At 40.3% G+C, this 15,132-nt stretch overlaps 1 protein-coding gene across 2 annotated transcripts in view; it reads right to left on the bottom strand.

Moving 5' to 3' along the window:
* Positions 1-15,132, bottom strand: part of CERS6 (ceramide synthase 6) — a 111,579-nt gene that overhangs the window by 10,441 nt on the left and 86,006 nt on the right. For both annotated transcript variants that reach the window (XM_039554615.1, XM_039554616.1), the window contains exon 8: positions 12,527-12,633. In XM_039554615.1, coding sequence (XP_039410549.1) covers positions 12,527-12,633 — 107 coding nt within the window. The remainder of the gene's footprint in view (positions 1-12,526; positions 12,634-15,132) is intronic.

The following is a 15,132-nucleotide window of genomic DNA, read 5'->3' as shown; positions in this document are numbered from 1 at the left end:
ACTGATGTTATAATGCTTTCTGAAGCTTTGTGAATACAGCACTAACTTTCTGCCCAAATACTCTGCCACAGCAGATAATTTCAATCTGTATCTTAGCAAACAGCCTGAGAGCAGAGTGGAGAACACACAATAGAAACAATGGCATTTTTAAAAACAAATAATGATCTAGGAATGGCTGTTATGGAACGGGAGAAAAATAAGGCAATATAAGGGTTTGTCAACCTTCATCCATTTTCCCTGCTGATGCAGAAATTCATTTAAAACTCCACTGGCTTTCTGTTCTTCTGTCCTTGGTTTACATAAACCCTCCCTGCTAGTCACTAGATGGCGCGTTTAGCCCGGCCAACACCGCAGGCTCGGGGCGCCAGCCGGGAAGGGGAGGCACCGGGACCCTGCACCGGCTCCAGAGCAGCACAGAACTCAGTGGAGAAGTTATGCATACTGGTCTCAGCTTTTTAACAAACAATCACACTTGCTACAATCCTTTCCAGCAACATAAAACCAGTTCAAGTAGTACTAACATGAAATATGTACAGACAACAAATCCAGAATACAACATTTAGTGGTAATGATTTATGTGTGTAATGCCACTGGTCAAAAATCAACCAGTGATTTCTAATACACTGGCCTTAATACTGTAGGGGTATTTCATAGTACTTCTACCTTTTTATTTTTGCCGTCTTACACTGAAATGCACATATGCTTCATAATTTATTGAGAACTTGATGTTTTATAACCTTCCTATACAGCTGTGTTTTTACACTGTCTTCTGTTTATGGTGTGAACACCAGAAAACGTTTTCCAGTTTGCAAAAACACCATTATATTATCGCTTCTGTCAGATAGAACTCTTCAGTCTCAGCTTTGTACAATTTGTTTTACCAGTGGTAGCTCTATGTGTCACAGCAACACCCCACTTTACAGTTCAAGGGGACACTCGCATCATATCAAAACAGAGGTGGAGTCAGCACTGTTCTACTTCACCAGTGCTTACTGCAGTTCTAATCATTATATCAAATTCAAACTTGAAATCAACAACTCCTGTATATAAAGTTACCATTGTTTATACTCACCTGTGTTTATGTCTAAAATTTTATATGCTAGAGAATTGTAAATGAAGCTTCTGCAGGTTTCTGTTTATATTTTAATTAACTGGACCAAATTCATCTCTGGTGACTTCCACAGAAATCAAGTAAAAAAAAAAGCAGCATTAGAGATGCAGTTGGCCCACTGTTGCAGAAGTCAGGAAGACAGCAAGGCCAAAATGAATGCTTTTGGTACCAAAAGCAGTTGCATGTGCAAATGACTCACATAATGTGTATCAGACGGGGAAATAAGCCTCAATGAAAAAGCAGGCTTCCTTCTAATTTGCTCATGTCTGGCAAACTAAGGACAGGACTGGAATTCTCCATTAAATCTGCATAAAGGATCTCATTAATTGCTCAGCAAAGCTAAGAGGGTTCAGTAGTCTAATGTGCAGGCTAGGTGTGCACATGGAGCTAAGGCTATGTCTAAACACCTACAGAGCAGAAGATGAGTGGAAAATACAGAAAAATGCAGAGAAAAATGGAGGTAAGAAAACAAACTCTCAAATAAATAAATTATTTCATATTAAAAGTTTGAAATGGGGAGAAAAATTGTAAGGTTATTAGTCAGAATACACAGAGAAATTCTATTTGTAGAGACTGAGGAAGGAGGGGAGGGAAGACAGGTTAGATCACTTTCCATCATTTTCACTGCTACAAGTATTCAATGGAAACATTTTAATCAACTACACAAATAATAGGGACTGGAAAAAGCAGCATGAGAATGGATTACATGGAGGAGGAAGTGCCTATAAGATGTATATACAAATAAATCCTAGATTAAAATACTCAGAAAAGCACTTCAATCTGTAAACATGCTTGCTGGAACTTTTCAAAGCTCTCCAGTAGTTAAATCCCAGCTTTTCATAATGAATGGTGGAAACTTTGATTCTTGGGTATCTGACTTGAAGCAGCTGGACTTGATCTCACAGGGGAAAATCACTTTAAGCTGCAAGTGCTCTACCTTTCTGCTAACTTTTGTCAGCATTTCTCAGATCTTTGCAATTTGAAACTAAATGTTCACTTCTGCTTTTGAAAATAATTTCTGGACTGGTTTTTTTCTGAGCCCCTGGAAGATTTTGATAGCTGGAGAACACAACACAATCTCGTGGAAGGTATTCTTCCCTTGTTAAATGCATCTCAAGGAGGGTTGTGCACCTGGCTGTGAGAAGCACTCAGTTTAGAATATTGAATTAAGCAGTATGGCTGATGAAAGCAAATAAAAATAAATTCACCACTTAAGATCCAATCTACTCTTACAGAAATCTGTGGTATTTATTTAGGAATGCTGCCACAATATCTGAGCCACTGGGAGAGAAAATCCTGTACTTACTGTACTACCACTCTAATTAAACACTCAGAACAAAATGAACACATTTTCAACAACTACTGAACAATCACCTGCAACACATCAACAGTAACACAGGCTTTTCCTCTACTCTGTAACTCTTTATCTAGCCAGCAAAGCAGTACTTGGGAGACTAGAGGTAAAAGACCCACATTTTGACTCATCAAGGTAACACTCCCATCCCACAACTTAGTGGGCCCAAGTCCAGGCTCTTGGGTTTCAGCTACTAATTCTCGGCAAGTCGATCCCTTATCTTGCACCAAGGATGAAAGGAAAACCTGGAGATGAAGGAAGAGATATAAAGAAAGAGAGGAATGGGTGGAAGAGCAAAATGCTTATTTATATTTGTGTGAGAACTGACAAAAATGTGCTGTTTGCTTCTGAAAGGGCCCAGAGAAGGATGAAAAGAGGTGAAAAGGAGGATCATGTGAAAGGAGTAGGTATTCTTCCAGACAAGCAAGAAATTAGATCAGAATGATCATAGCAGGATGATGGGCACTATTTTCACATCCAATGGGAGCAGAAACTGCAGCTGAAATTAGTGCTACTGCAAGTTGCCTTAGCTTCTGCAGCACTGTCCAGTGACCAGCACACTGTGCATGCAACATGCTGAATTAAAGTCACTTCGTTAACACAGCACAATAGACAGAAGTCTCAAAATATGACCAAGGACAGCACAATATGATACCAGCTTGTCTAAATAACTCAGAATTAATGTCTTTATCTCCTTTAAGTGTGTATTAGACAACAGTATTCTATATTGCACCATAACCACCTGTATTGGGCCACCTTTCAATACTGCATACATTACCGAGAAAGTAGGTAATTACATTTATGTAATTACGTAGTTACATTAATTATCCCATTTAGTGCAAGTAACTCAACAATACTCCTACCAGCAATGCTTCAAAGCTTCTGCCTTTTTTGTAATTTTTCCTTTAAAAACCCAAACAATTGCACTTACTTCTGCCCCCAAAAGAGTAGTCTATTCTTCATTATATGTGGTAAAAAGTGACTACGACCAAACAACAAAGAGTCAGCAGTTCTAAACTGTGGATTTAGCTGTTGTATTAACTTATGTGATCTAAGAAATTTTCAAATTTCTTTACACAGTTCATTTTCTGTTAAAGATGGACACAAAGTATTGGCACACCTTGCTGGCCACATATAGATGCTGTAAGAATTAGCTTGTTTATAAAACACTGTGGACTACTTCCTTAACAGATGCCATAAAACTGACAGGTAGAAAAAAATAAAACTGAGATTCACAGATAAATGAAGAGCAGTGGAGTGTGAGAGCACATGTATGTGCACATGTTGATCAGCCACAGGATGATAAATCGGATACATTTCATCAGTGGTCAAGATTTATCTCTGAGATTCAGACCTTGATTGAAACCTAATAGGACTTCTTATCCCAGGCTGTCCTAGTTACTTTTAATGACAGTGCTACACAACAGACTTTACACACAGATATTTCTGCATGAGACTTCAAATGAGTTAAACAGCTTTTTACCTGAGAAGTGTATGGAATGATACACAAAACAGTCATCAAATTGAGGACACTTTGGTCTATAGCACTCTATGTACTGGAGTCTTCAAGCTGCAGTGCAGCTAAATATTTAATTCTAGCAAATCCAGTACATAAAGGGCTATACTGCCAGGTGTTTCATCTAAGTTTCAGCTTGGCCAGCTGCTGTGTCTATATCACTGTTCTGCTTCTTGGATCTTGCTGAGTGGGAGAACAAGCTTGTTTCCCTTTTCAGATCCTGCTGTTTTACATTTTCAGCCCTCCAGAGTATCAGTGCATGGCAATATAATGAGACCCACTATGAACCAAGAAGAGTCAGATGAACCAGTCACCCACATGCAAGCAATGAAGCAGGGAAAGCAGGACTGGGAGAGAGAGAGAGAGAGAGAGATGATCTTTCAACAGCATCTCAGACTGATTCATCAGATTGTTTGGTTGGTGGTGCTCATTACCCTCCTTCTTTTAGACAACTGACGAAAGATCTCTGCAAAATGCAGTGACAGAAAGAACATAAACTACTGAGTCAGTATTCAGAGCAACGTTAAATCCACACACTTCATTTTTATCAGTGAGGTTGCCATCACATGGCATTCTCCTCACCCACAGCAGCCCCACATCAGAGGATTTCCTGACATGGTACTAATACATGCTCAGCTGCTGTGGAGATGGGTGGCTCCTGTCCTAACACTCATCAGGAACAATACATTTTTGCAGAAATTACAGACCTGCCACTGATTCTGTGTTATTTTAAGCCCTTTGCAGATCAATAGGATTTCCAATTACTTAACTAAAATGATGGGAGCAGGCAGGAAATTATTCATGTTTGATGTACTGTAGAAGAGACCATTCTGATCAAGCTGTCACTGTCCTGGTTTCAGCTGTGCTTTTCACTCAATTCCTTCTCATCAGCAGTTACTGCTCCTGAGCTGATTCTGCAGACACTGGTATGAATAGTAGCATTTACACTCTTGTGGATAGAAAAAAGATACAAGGTCATAGACACCTTCACAATCCAAGCTCAAACCTCAGAAGAGTCCTTCAATAGATGCCAGGATATGGAGACAACTCAAATTTCCTAGCAGAGTGTAATTATACTCAGCAAGATGTTTTATCAGTAATGTGTTATGGCAAAATGTTTGTGTAAAGGCCCATGATAATAACTCAGAGCTACTGAGGAACTATGTTATGCTAAGAATGACACTTCCAAATCTGAAGATTTTCAGGGACATATAAAACTTTTATATGAGCAACAGAGAACACATATCAAGATCCATTTGCCTGGAGTTCATGTTATTCTCCAAAGAGGAAAAGCATTTGTTGTAAACTATAGTTTCCAGTCTTGGCTAAACAGAGTATCAGTATAAGAAAGCCTTCCTCATGCCCCTTTCTGTTGACTAAAAATAAGTGCAGTTGTGTTTAACTATATGCCACATCAATGTCTGTGAAATCATCCCTAAACAGTTTTCAGTTTAATCCAATTTTCTTAATAGTTATCTATACTTTCAGAGATATTATGGGTCAAACTCTGCCACTGTACAACACTGATGAAACCTACAGAATGTGCTCACTTACATGGGGGCTGGGTTTCTCCCAAGGTGCTCAGCCACAGTGACCTCGTTCTAGCTGAACACAAATGAGATGCCAGCTCCACCACGGCTGTTGATCATGGTGTTCAAAAGTAATTTACTATTTCAAGCTGTAAGTTAACTTACTCACGGGCTTTTGTAGAGCTATGATTTTTGCATCCTACATACAGCAGAAACTTGCAGTGAACCAGTAGCATTGTTCTGCTTTTGTATTGACTCTGTAGCACCACAAAATACATGCCAGTAACAGCAAACCCTGGTGCTAAAGATACCTCTAAGAGAAAAGGGGCTGAGAAGAGGCAGAACGTTTGCACAAGTTCAAACTACCTACCTGAGCTGATTTAAAAGTGGCTAAGATGTCTGGCCACAAGAAAAATGCCCATGCTGCTTCCCTTGCCCTGACACATTTACACTTGGCAGAATAATTCTGAGCAAGAGAAGTGCCACTGCACAGGTATCTGTCCTGTTTCCAATTGGAGCACAGGTTTTAGACAGGACATTTTCTTAATAAAAGGAGAAGTGAGAAGACCAACTGAATAGGCTATCCTTGAAAACAGAAAGCATTATTATAGCCACAGAGTACAGTCTGTAGAAACTAAAAATGAGGATAAGAATCAGATTTAGAAGTCTGATGAAATAATTTTTTTCCTGCTGTGATCACATGAAAATTTTAAAAATGGAAACACTGAGCAAATGCCACTTTTTGTTATTTACACTGCAAGCCCACAATGCTGAATGACACCTCTAACCTTTCCATTTCTTATAGCTTCCCTGTAAATAGCTGGAACAGTATTAACCTGGTACTCCAAAGATTTCATCTTTGCTTCTTGTAAAACTCCAGAGGCCTGAGTTCACAAATGCTGTAAACAATTTGAGGAAATAAAATAACTAGGCCTTAGAAAGGATAACATCTGATAACCTTTTGTCAGAAGCAGATGGGATGACAACATTATATATGCTCTGCTAAAGAGTAAGACAAGAGTTGTGAGTAAATTTATAGAGACTTCGTTAATTAAACCTTCTTTTTAATCCATAAATTGAAGTCTATGAGTTCTTCGAATATACTACTGTTATTTTGCCAAAACCTTGTTATTAAATGCTCTTGATAAACTGATTGATTATAAGTTGCCTGCTGAAGCTACAAACAGATTGAAATGTAAGCACATCAGATAGATAATTTTTGCTAGTTCTACAGCATCCACTTAATGACAGCATGAATAGCATCAGGAATCAAGTATCAAAATCATAATTTATACCTTCAGTATCTGCTACAAGCAACTTATGATTGTGCTCTGGTTTAGACAATATTCTGAGCAAAATGAGGTTGAGACAGTGTCAGAAGAGAATTAATTAATTAATTAGAACGTTATTTTATTATACCAGCTGGGCTAGGAAGGTTTACAGTCCAACAAGAGTGTAACTAACACCATCACAAAACAACTGTGTTCATTCAGAGTCCAGACAAGGTCTGGACAGCTGGGATTCATCTGGCTACTTGAATTCTTACTATGTCAAGTAACTGACCAGGACTCTTGCTTAACTACTGCCTACGTACTGCTTTGGCACAGTAGGGTGCTTTTAAGGGTAAGTTGGAGCTTTCTGTTTTACCAGTATGTTCAGAGGAGTGAAGCAGGGTGACTCTGCTGGGGTCCACATGCTGTCTTCCCACACAATTATACATCCTCCAAGGGCCAATCAGGAGAAAACATCCCAGGAAAGAAAACTAGCATGAAGGAGGACAATTCAACTTCACTGCTTGTTAAAAGCTGCACAAACCCAGTCAAAGAACAGCTAAAGAACAAAGCTAGGAAAAAGAGAGGATCAGCAAATTTTTGCAGCAGCTGCTACTTATAGGGGTTCTGCACTGCCCTATTTGCTCAAAAAGAAGCTGCTTCCAGGATAAAAGAAAGAACAGTGCAAACTGGCAATACTGTATCACTACTTGGAAACACAGCGTGTACATTAACAACATGGCTATGGCCCACACTAGTGCTCAACCAATGATGGAACTCAGGAGGAGCTACTCGGCCAGTCATGCCGAGATGACGGAAAGTCTGGTAATAAGTGACTAGAGTTCATTACAGCTCACCATGTGAACAGAAGTTAGTTGTAACTCCTGAAGAATCACACCAGGCTTTTCTGGTTCATGCAGATACTCACTGCCATGTAAAGGCAACTAGAAATCAGCTATGAGCCAGACTGTGTGTACAGTCATGAATGAGTTTTTAAAATGAAAGGATAGCAAGGAACAAAGTTGTTCTTCTGAGGATTGGCTGACCCATACTTATACGAGGTACATTGGCACCAAAATCTCATTTAGCAGCCATACACTGCAGCTGATGTGGAGACATACACCTGAAACAGCTTTGAATTTTAACAGTGAAAGTTATTTTTTTCCATTTTTCCCCCAGCATATTTCCAAACAGACTAACAAACAGAAGATCCAGTTAAGATGCACCTACTGACATCAAACAAGACTATACCAACTAATCAAAGTAGTTGACTGTCCATCCACACAGCTTTTAATGTGATATAATACTCTGGACACTGACAGTGTATGAAGAGATCAAGAACAGAACAGCGTAATACGGACTACCTGGATTATACCAAATTTGCCTAGATGAGAATTTGGGGGACAGCATATGCAGAACATGACCTCTGCTCTTTATAACCCGCTTAAATCAGGCTTTCATTTAAATCTGCAATGTTAAGGCACTATTTTACATTTCTCAGTGCATGTATGCAATATGTGCATGCTGAGACCTCACAGATCACATGAACTCCAAGGCTGTTTGCTTGTGTCCTTGCCTTTTGAGAGCAGTACTTGTCAGCAACACTTCCCTGAAACAGTTTTTTACCTCCCAGACAATATAACTCATTATAAAAGTAATCAAAAGAAGCGAAAAACTCAGGAAAATTGCATCCTAGTAACTAGTTAGAGCAATTTGGAAGAACCTGAATTTACCTGGCTTGGTGCCTTAACCTGGTAAATATAAACCCAGCTTCCCTTACAGCTTGAGGTAACTGCTTCACCCAGCCTGATTAGATTAGCCAAGGCCTTGCACAATTTATATTGATTTTTTGGTTTGAGATTGCTTTCCTTCTCCTTACAATTCTGTATCCCCTGAGAAGGCATCATGTTCCCCCTGACTCATGGGGAGTTGTGTTCTATGTTGTAATTTGCTAGAACAGTGATTATGTACAAGTGGGAGAATTTCACAAGCAAAATGTCTTGTCAGTGAAAATAGCAGCTTTACTCCTACATTCACTTAGCAGCAGGAGGCAGAAAGTATCCTGGTGTTTTTGAATTATTGCTGAAATGAACTCCAGATGCCTGCAGAAAGACTGCTAAATATATACCTAATTGCCAGTTTCTTTTGTCTTAGCCCTGCTGTTAAACACCCTTCAAACAACAGCATTTGATACATTCTGAATTCTTTATGAGCACCTTTATGCAAAATTAAAAGGCACTTATGCAAAGCGGCAGCACAACAGCACACCAGTGCTTCGGAAGTGACGTCTCTGGAAGCCTGTCTTGGGTATTCACCTTCCTGTGTGGGGGAAGTTTTCTTATAAATTACAGTCTTCCTTTTACATTACATGCACACTGATTTTATACCTCTCAGCTTTTACGCTAGAAAAATTTGCATATTTATGTAATATTAATCAGGCACCAAATTTTGCTATTTTGAATTTTCAGCAAAGGAGAGCAAAACTATGCTTCCTGGCCTGCTGCCGCTCCAGTGAGTCATCTTTGCTGACATGCAAACTAATAGGGGTGAAGATTTAGAATTGCTGTTTCATAGAGGAAAAGGATTTGGGAGAGACAAGCTCATGCATCCCATGGTTCATCCCTGCTTAACTCTGACTCCCACAAGTGTTGCCTACAGTACAGCTGAGAACAATGAAACTGCCTTTGGCTGTATCTAAGGGTAGCCATTAGGAATACATACATCAAGGCTTTGGTCTGGAAATAAAATGGTCTTAAAAAATCAAAGATCATACATACACACTAAACTATCTGCATGCTCAAATAAATAAATGTATTTTTCATTGATTAAGGGATTTCCTGGTTCGGGCTGGCATAGACTTAGTTTTCTTTATGGTAGGGAGTACAGGGCTATATTCTGGATTTGTGCTGGAAACAGTGTTGGTAATTCCAAGATGTTTTTGCCATTGCTGAGCAGTGCTCCCACAGAGCAAAGGCATTTTCTGCTCCTCACACGTCCCACCAGTGAGGAGAATGGAGGTGCACAAGGAGTTAGAAGGGGACACAGCCAAGACAGCTGCCCCCAGCTGACAACAGGGATATCCCCACACCATATGGTGTCATGCTTAGCATACAAACTTGGGGGAAGAAGGAGGAAGGGGATCATATTTAGAGTGTCAGTGTTTGCATTCCCAGGTCACCAATACCCATAGAGCCCTGGCTGTCCTGGAGATGGCTGAACACCTGCCAGCCTGTGGGAAGTGGTGGATGAAAGCCTTGTTTGGCTTTGCTTGTGTGCACAGCTCTTGCCTTACCTATTGAACTGTTTTTAGCTCATGAGTTGTCTCACTTTTACCCTCCTGATTCTCTCCCTCATCTCACTGGTGGGAAGTGAGTGAGCAGCTTCATGGGGCTTTTTTGGCAGCTGGGGCTAAACCATGACAAGGCAGAGGGATCACCAGGGTAACCACTCTGGTTGTGACAGGGAGTGCACAGCACACTGTCAGCTGCTGCATTCCTGTCAGTGGACAATCCCTGGCTCAGTTTTGTTTATTCTCCCTTCATGTATTTCTATATTAATAATACCTGTTTTGAGCTTTCTCTTTCCTGTGCTAAACAGTCCTGCCTGTCTCAGCCTTTCCTCATGTGAGAGGTGCTCCAGTTCCCTAATCAATCTTGGTGACTATTTTCTGGACTGTCTCCAGTAGCTTTGTGTCTCTCTGGTGCTGGGGAGGCCAGAACTGGGCACAGTGCTCTACATGTGGCCTCACCAGGGCTGGTAGAAAGGAAGGATCACCCCTCCTAATGCAGCCCAGGATACCACCAACCTTTGCTACCATGAGGGCACAGTGCCAGGCTCACGTTCACCTTGGTGCCCACTGGAACCCTCAGTTCCTGTGGTGCAAGGCAGCTTTCCTGATGGTCAGCCCCCAGCAAATACTGGTGCAGGACTCTGCACTGCTTTTGCTGAACTTCTGAGGTTCCTGTTGGCTGTATCTCCAGCTTGTTGAGGTTCCTTCCCTTTGGATGGCAGCACAACCCTGTGGTGTACCAGCCATTCCTCACAGGTTGGAATATGAGCACACTTGCCGAGGGTGCACTCTGCCTCACCATCCAGTAATTATTGGATTATGTAATTACAAGACAGTTATTTCATCATAGAAGGTTATCAGGTTGGCCAAGTGTGATTTCCCCTTTGCAAACCCATCCAGCCCTCATCTGACTGAGCCTTCCCTTAAGCACAGTCATGTACTGCAGTCTCCAGTGGCAGAAATGCACTGGTGAAATTGGGTCCTCTCTCCATTCCTCAATATAAAACAGAATGCAAGGGACAGGTGAAATCCTATGAGCAGGAATGTCACCATTTTTCCTATCTGAGATAATGGAAACAGAAAAACGAGCTTATTTCATTTACAGAAATTCAGTGAATTGGCTTCAGGGAAGGACTGCAGAAGGGAAGCAAAACTGTTTAAGAAAGAAATAATTGCTCCTTGAAGAAAATAACAAGTGTTTCTAAAAATGCAGTTTGTGTGTCTATTCATTTTCATGTTTCATCATGGTTGTTCAACAACTCACAGCACAGTAGGGACCAGGCATTATGACATTATCTTTGGAGTCATCAAATGCTAAATGAGACTTCCACATTGTAGTGTTAAGGAGAGCTGAAGACACAGCTCCCTAAGGGCACCTCGGTCTTACCCTGTTTGCATTAACAAAATCTCAAAGAGATATCATTATAGAGGTTTGGAGAGGAAATTGTGGCAGGGAGGTTGACATTGGCATCTGTAAATTCTCTGCATATCTGAATAAGAACTCGTTGGTAATCTAAATAAACTCTGCAAAGGGTACAATTTCTGGCATTCTTGGTGCTTCCCAAGAACAAAACTGTCACTGTTATTTTCTGATGCAACGAAAGACCTCTCTTACTTTCCTAGAAATACAGGTATCTGTGCTAGTTCTGTTTATAAGAAAGAAAGGATTGAGAATAGAAAAGAGCCCTCCTCAGATATAATGCACAGGTTGCAGAAAAACTTCAATGCATTTTTACAGTGAAGTACACCCGTGTGTTTCCTAACTAGCCATCTGCCCTCTGGATGCAGAAGATCCTACCTAAAGAATCAAACATCTATGTTCAGTCTGTGTGCATGCTTGTCTGTGTACCTAGAAGAGAATATGTGCACATGCCAGCAGCAGACTGTCTGGGAAGACGTGAGATTACTATCGTGTAACTACCTTCTAGACATATGTGTTACACAGCTGCCCCAGGAACCCCAATTCAAAGGAGAGGTGGAAAAGGAGTAGCCTGCAGTGTTGCAATCTGCATGGCAATAACATCCTTATACCAATTTCAGCAGGTCAGACTTTACTTATTCCACTGTGTTCTTCTTCAAGCTGAAAATGTTCATGAAACTATTGAGAATATCCTAGCTTCAAGCTTAGCCTCTGGTTGGTTTTTTTTGAGACTAAAATTTTCATTTTCCTCTCACTTCTTGCCAACACAGCTAGCCACCTGCTTGCCTGAAGCTATGCTGTCTCCAACCCACTTCTACCTTAAAACCAGCAGAAGCCCCAGATGTTTCTCATCTAGCACATAGTAAACACAATGGCACTCTAGCAAATAAGCTATTTCAGCACCTGGTTGTGTCTGAAACTCTCCCTGGTGCTTTGGGAAATAAAGTAATGGCAGTGAATCATGTTCAATTACAACATAATTATTTCCAAGCTTGTTTGGTGCTTAACATTAGAGGAAAACAATGTCCTTACTCACCATAAGGGATATATGCCAAGCCTACTGACAATGAAGACAACAGCAAAAGTAAGGAACAGAAGGTCACTCAGTTTTTGACACTTGCAATAATTTGCCATTTTGGCAGCCTGCAAAAGAAAAAGATGTCTTTTTACTTCCATGAGGGCAACTGAGTTCTCTTGTACTGTGTACAAGCCGTAAGAAAAAGAAGAAATCAAATTTTTATGAAATCACTAACATTTTCACTGGGCCAGCTCACAGTGATCTTGGAACTCCTCTCCACCAAGGAACTGGAAAATACTTTTTTTGAAAAAAAAAAACCCAACCAGACTTCATAAAACTAGAGTATGTATTTAATTTCTTTATTCCCCATTCAATTTCATTTTTGAGATTCTGCAATTTCAGATTCACAAAACTCTTCTAAACCTTTTATTGAACCCTAGTGTGTTTATGGTGTCCTTGTCCCCAGCCTTTTTACTACCTATCTCTCACCTTTCCAGTATGCTCCACTGGCATTTTCAGCAGCCATCCACCTTCCATGTGCCCCATGCTCTCTGACCTTCTAGAGGCTGCTATATATAAACTTTGTCTCAATTCCCCCACTACACCCCATATCCTCAATTCTCCTAAAGCATCTCTTCTTCCTGTTCTGCCTATGCAGAATAGTTTCCACCTCAAAGATTATGCTCCTCCCCTTCAAGTGTTTTTCCAAGGCTCTCTTTTCAACTTCTGCTTCCTATCTTGTTGCCTTATGCTTATATTTACATGCTTCTCTCATTTGTCTTCATGCAGTCTTCTGACTCTTTCCCAGTGAAGGACTCATTAATTCATTACTCTTCTCTGAAACTGCTCATTAAAACACTGATCTTCCCTGAAGTTTCTTTAACCTTTTCTCCCTGAAGAAAATGGTATGTAGGGAAGGAAGTTTGTTTTAAGATGTCTGTGCTGCTTCCACAATGTTAATGTGCGTAAGCAGATAATTATTTTAAAATAACATCTGCTTCAAGATAGGGACAGTCTTTCTTCATGTTTTCTGTCGTGTATCCAGAGAATCCACTTAAGTCACTGGGAACCCTTTTGCGTCCACTTAAGTTACTGGGAACCCTTTCAAAGCTCCTCTCTGAGGGGACCTGCATTCAGCCCCCATATTGAGAAGATACTTGTGCAGACTTTCCAGAGTGCTAAAAGGGAGCAAAATTACCACAACCATGCATACAGAATACTATTCTGAATGCAGAATTCATTCTCTGAATGCAGAGAAACAGATAATGTGGATGACAAAACCAAACCTGCACTTTTGGATATTACCCAGTTTCTGCAATGTTCCCACTAAAAACCTGGACATGAAGAATATTCCTCACTAAAACCAAGTTGGGAAGCTCACAGAACGTGATGAAAGCCACCAGTCCTGCAAAGAAAACATAACTTCTGAATCAGCCCTATTTTCTAGAGGACACAAATGAATTTCCTAGCATTTTGTACTCACAGCCTAGTTTGAAGGAAAAGAGAACACTATGGTGCCAACATGCAAAGCAGAAGCGTTACCAACTTCCTTGATTTTCAGATGATGGAAAATTCAGTCCAGGAATTCTGGATGTATTGCCATGGTGGCAGTCTAAAAAACTGGTTTCATAGTGCATGAAGCTGATATTACTATAGCAACTTGTAGTAGTATCATGTCATTTCTCAGAAACAGTACAGCTATTGGGACATCAGTTCTCAAATAACAAATTATAATAATTCTACAAATTATAGTGATAAAAAAGACTACAAAAAAGGGAAAGAATATGCAGTTGTTGGATGGAATTTGGCCATCTAAGACAATATAACACCATTTTCTGAGTTTAAAAACCATGACTACAACTGAGTACCACAGCTCTACATATTCCTGAAAATCCTACCACGGTTCTTCCATACTTGCAGATACCTTAAGACCTGTGGAAAAAATCTCACCTCCATTATTTCGACCAATGCACACTACCCTTTGCAATGAGAACAGCAAAAAATGGTGAATTCCAGCTTTCCACTGGACATGTTTCATTATGAAATCATAGATGGAAAGAGTCTAGTGGCATCCAGAAAAAGCTTTTCAATTTTACAAATATGTAATGGGTAACACAGGTCAGGTGCACAACTGACCCATCATGGCAAGATATTTAACCAACTTCTTTTGCAGTTTGATAGTTTTTTTCCTCTGCACTGACTTTCCCCTCAGTAATACCAGCAGTGTGCAAGAGTCTATCTCCTCTCATATGGCACCAAGGCTGTGACCTACTGCCCTAGCAGAATTTCCAGTCAAACCAAACTGCAAGAATTGACTAGAAAGACCACTTAAGTATGTGCCTCATGAGGAAGCATATTTGCTCAAAGTTTGCAACTCAGGTGAGAATACCAGCAATTCCTCTTTGTCTTAGTCAGTGAATGAATAGAGGGTAAGGTTTTAGCTAGCCTATTACAGCTGCTCTCCAGTGTTTTTATAGTTCCACAGACACTGGTCTATCAAGAATAAACATCTTTAAGTACTTCTTTCTGGTGGTGAGAAGAGGAATGAAGAAAGCTTAGGTGAAGTCACAGCTAGCTATACACATTGCTAAAACAGAAAAATAAAACTTGCAAAGATGTAATTA

Source organism: Corvus cornix, chromosome 7, assembly GCF_000738735.6.
Source record: "Corvus cornix cornix isolate S_Up_H32 chromosome 7, ASM73873v5, whole genome shotgun sequence".
Taxonomy (NCBI): Eukaryota; Metazoa; Chordata; class Aves; order Passeriformes; family Corvidae; genus Corvus; species Corvus cornix.
The sequence above is the reverse complement of the archived record's forward strand: the minus strand, read 5'-3'. Positions and strand labels throughout refer to the sequence as shown.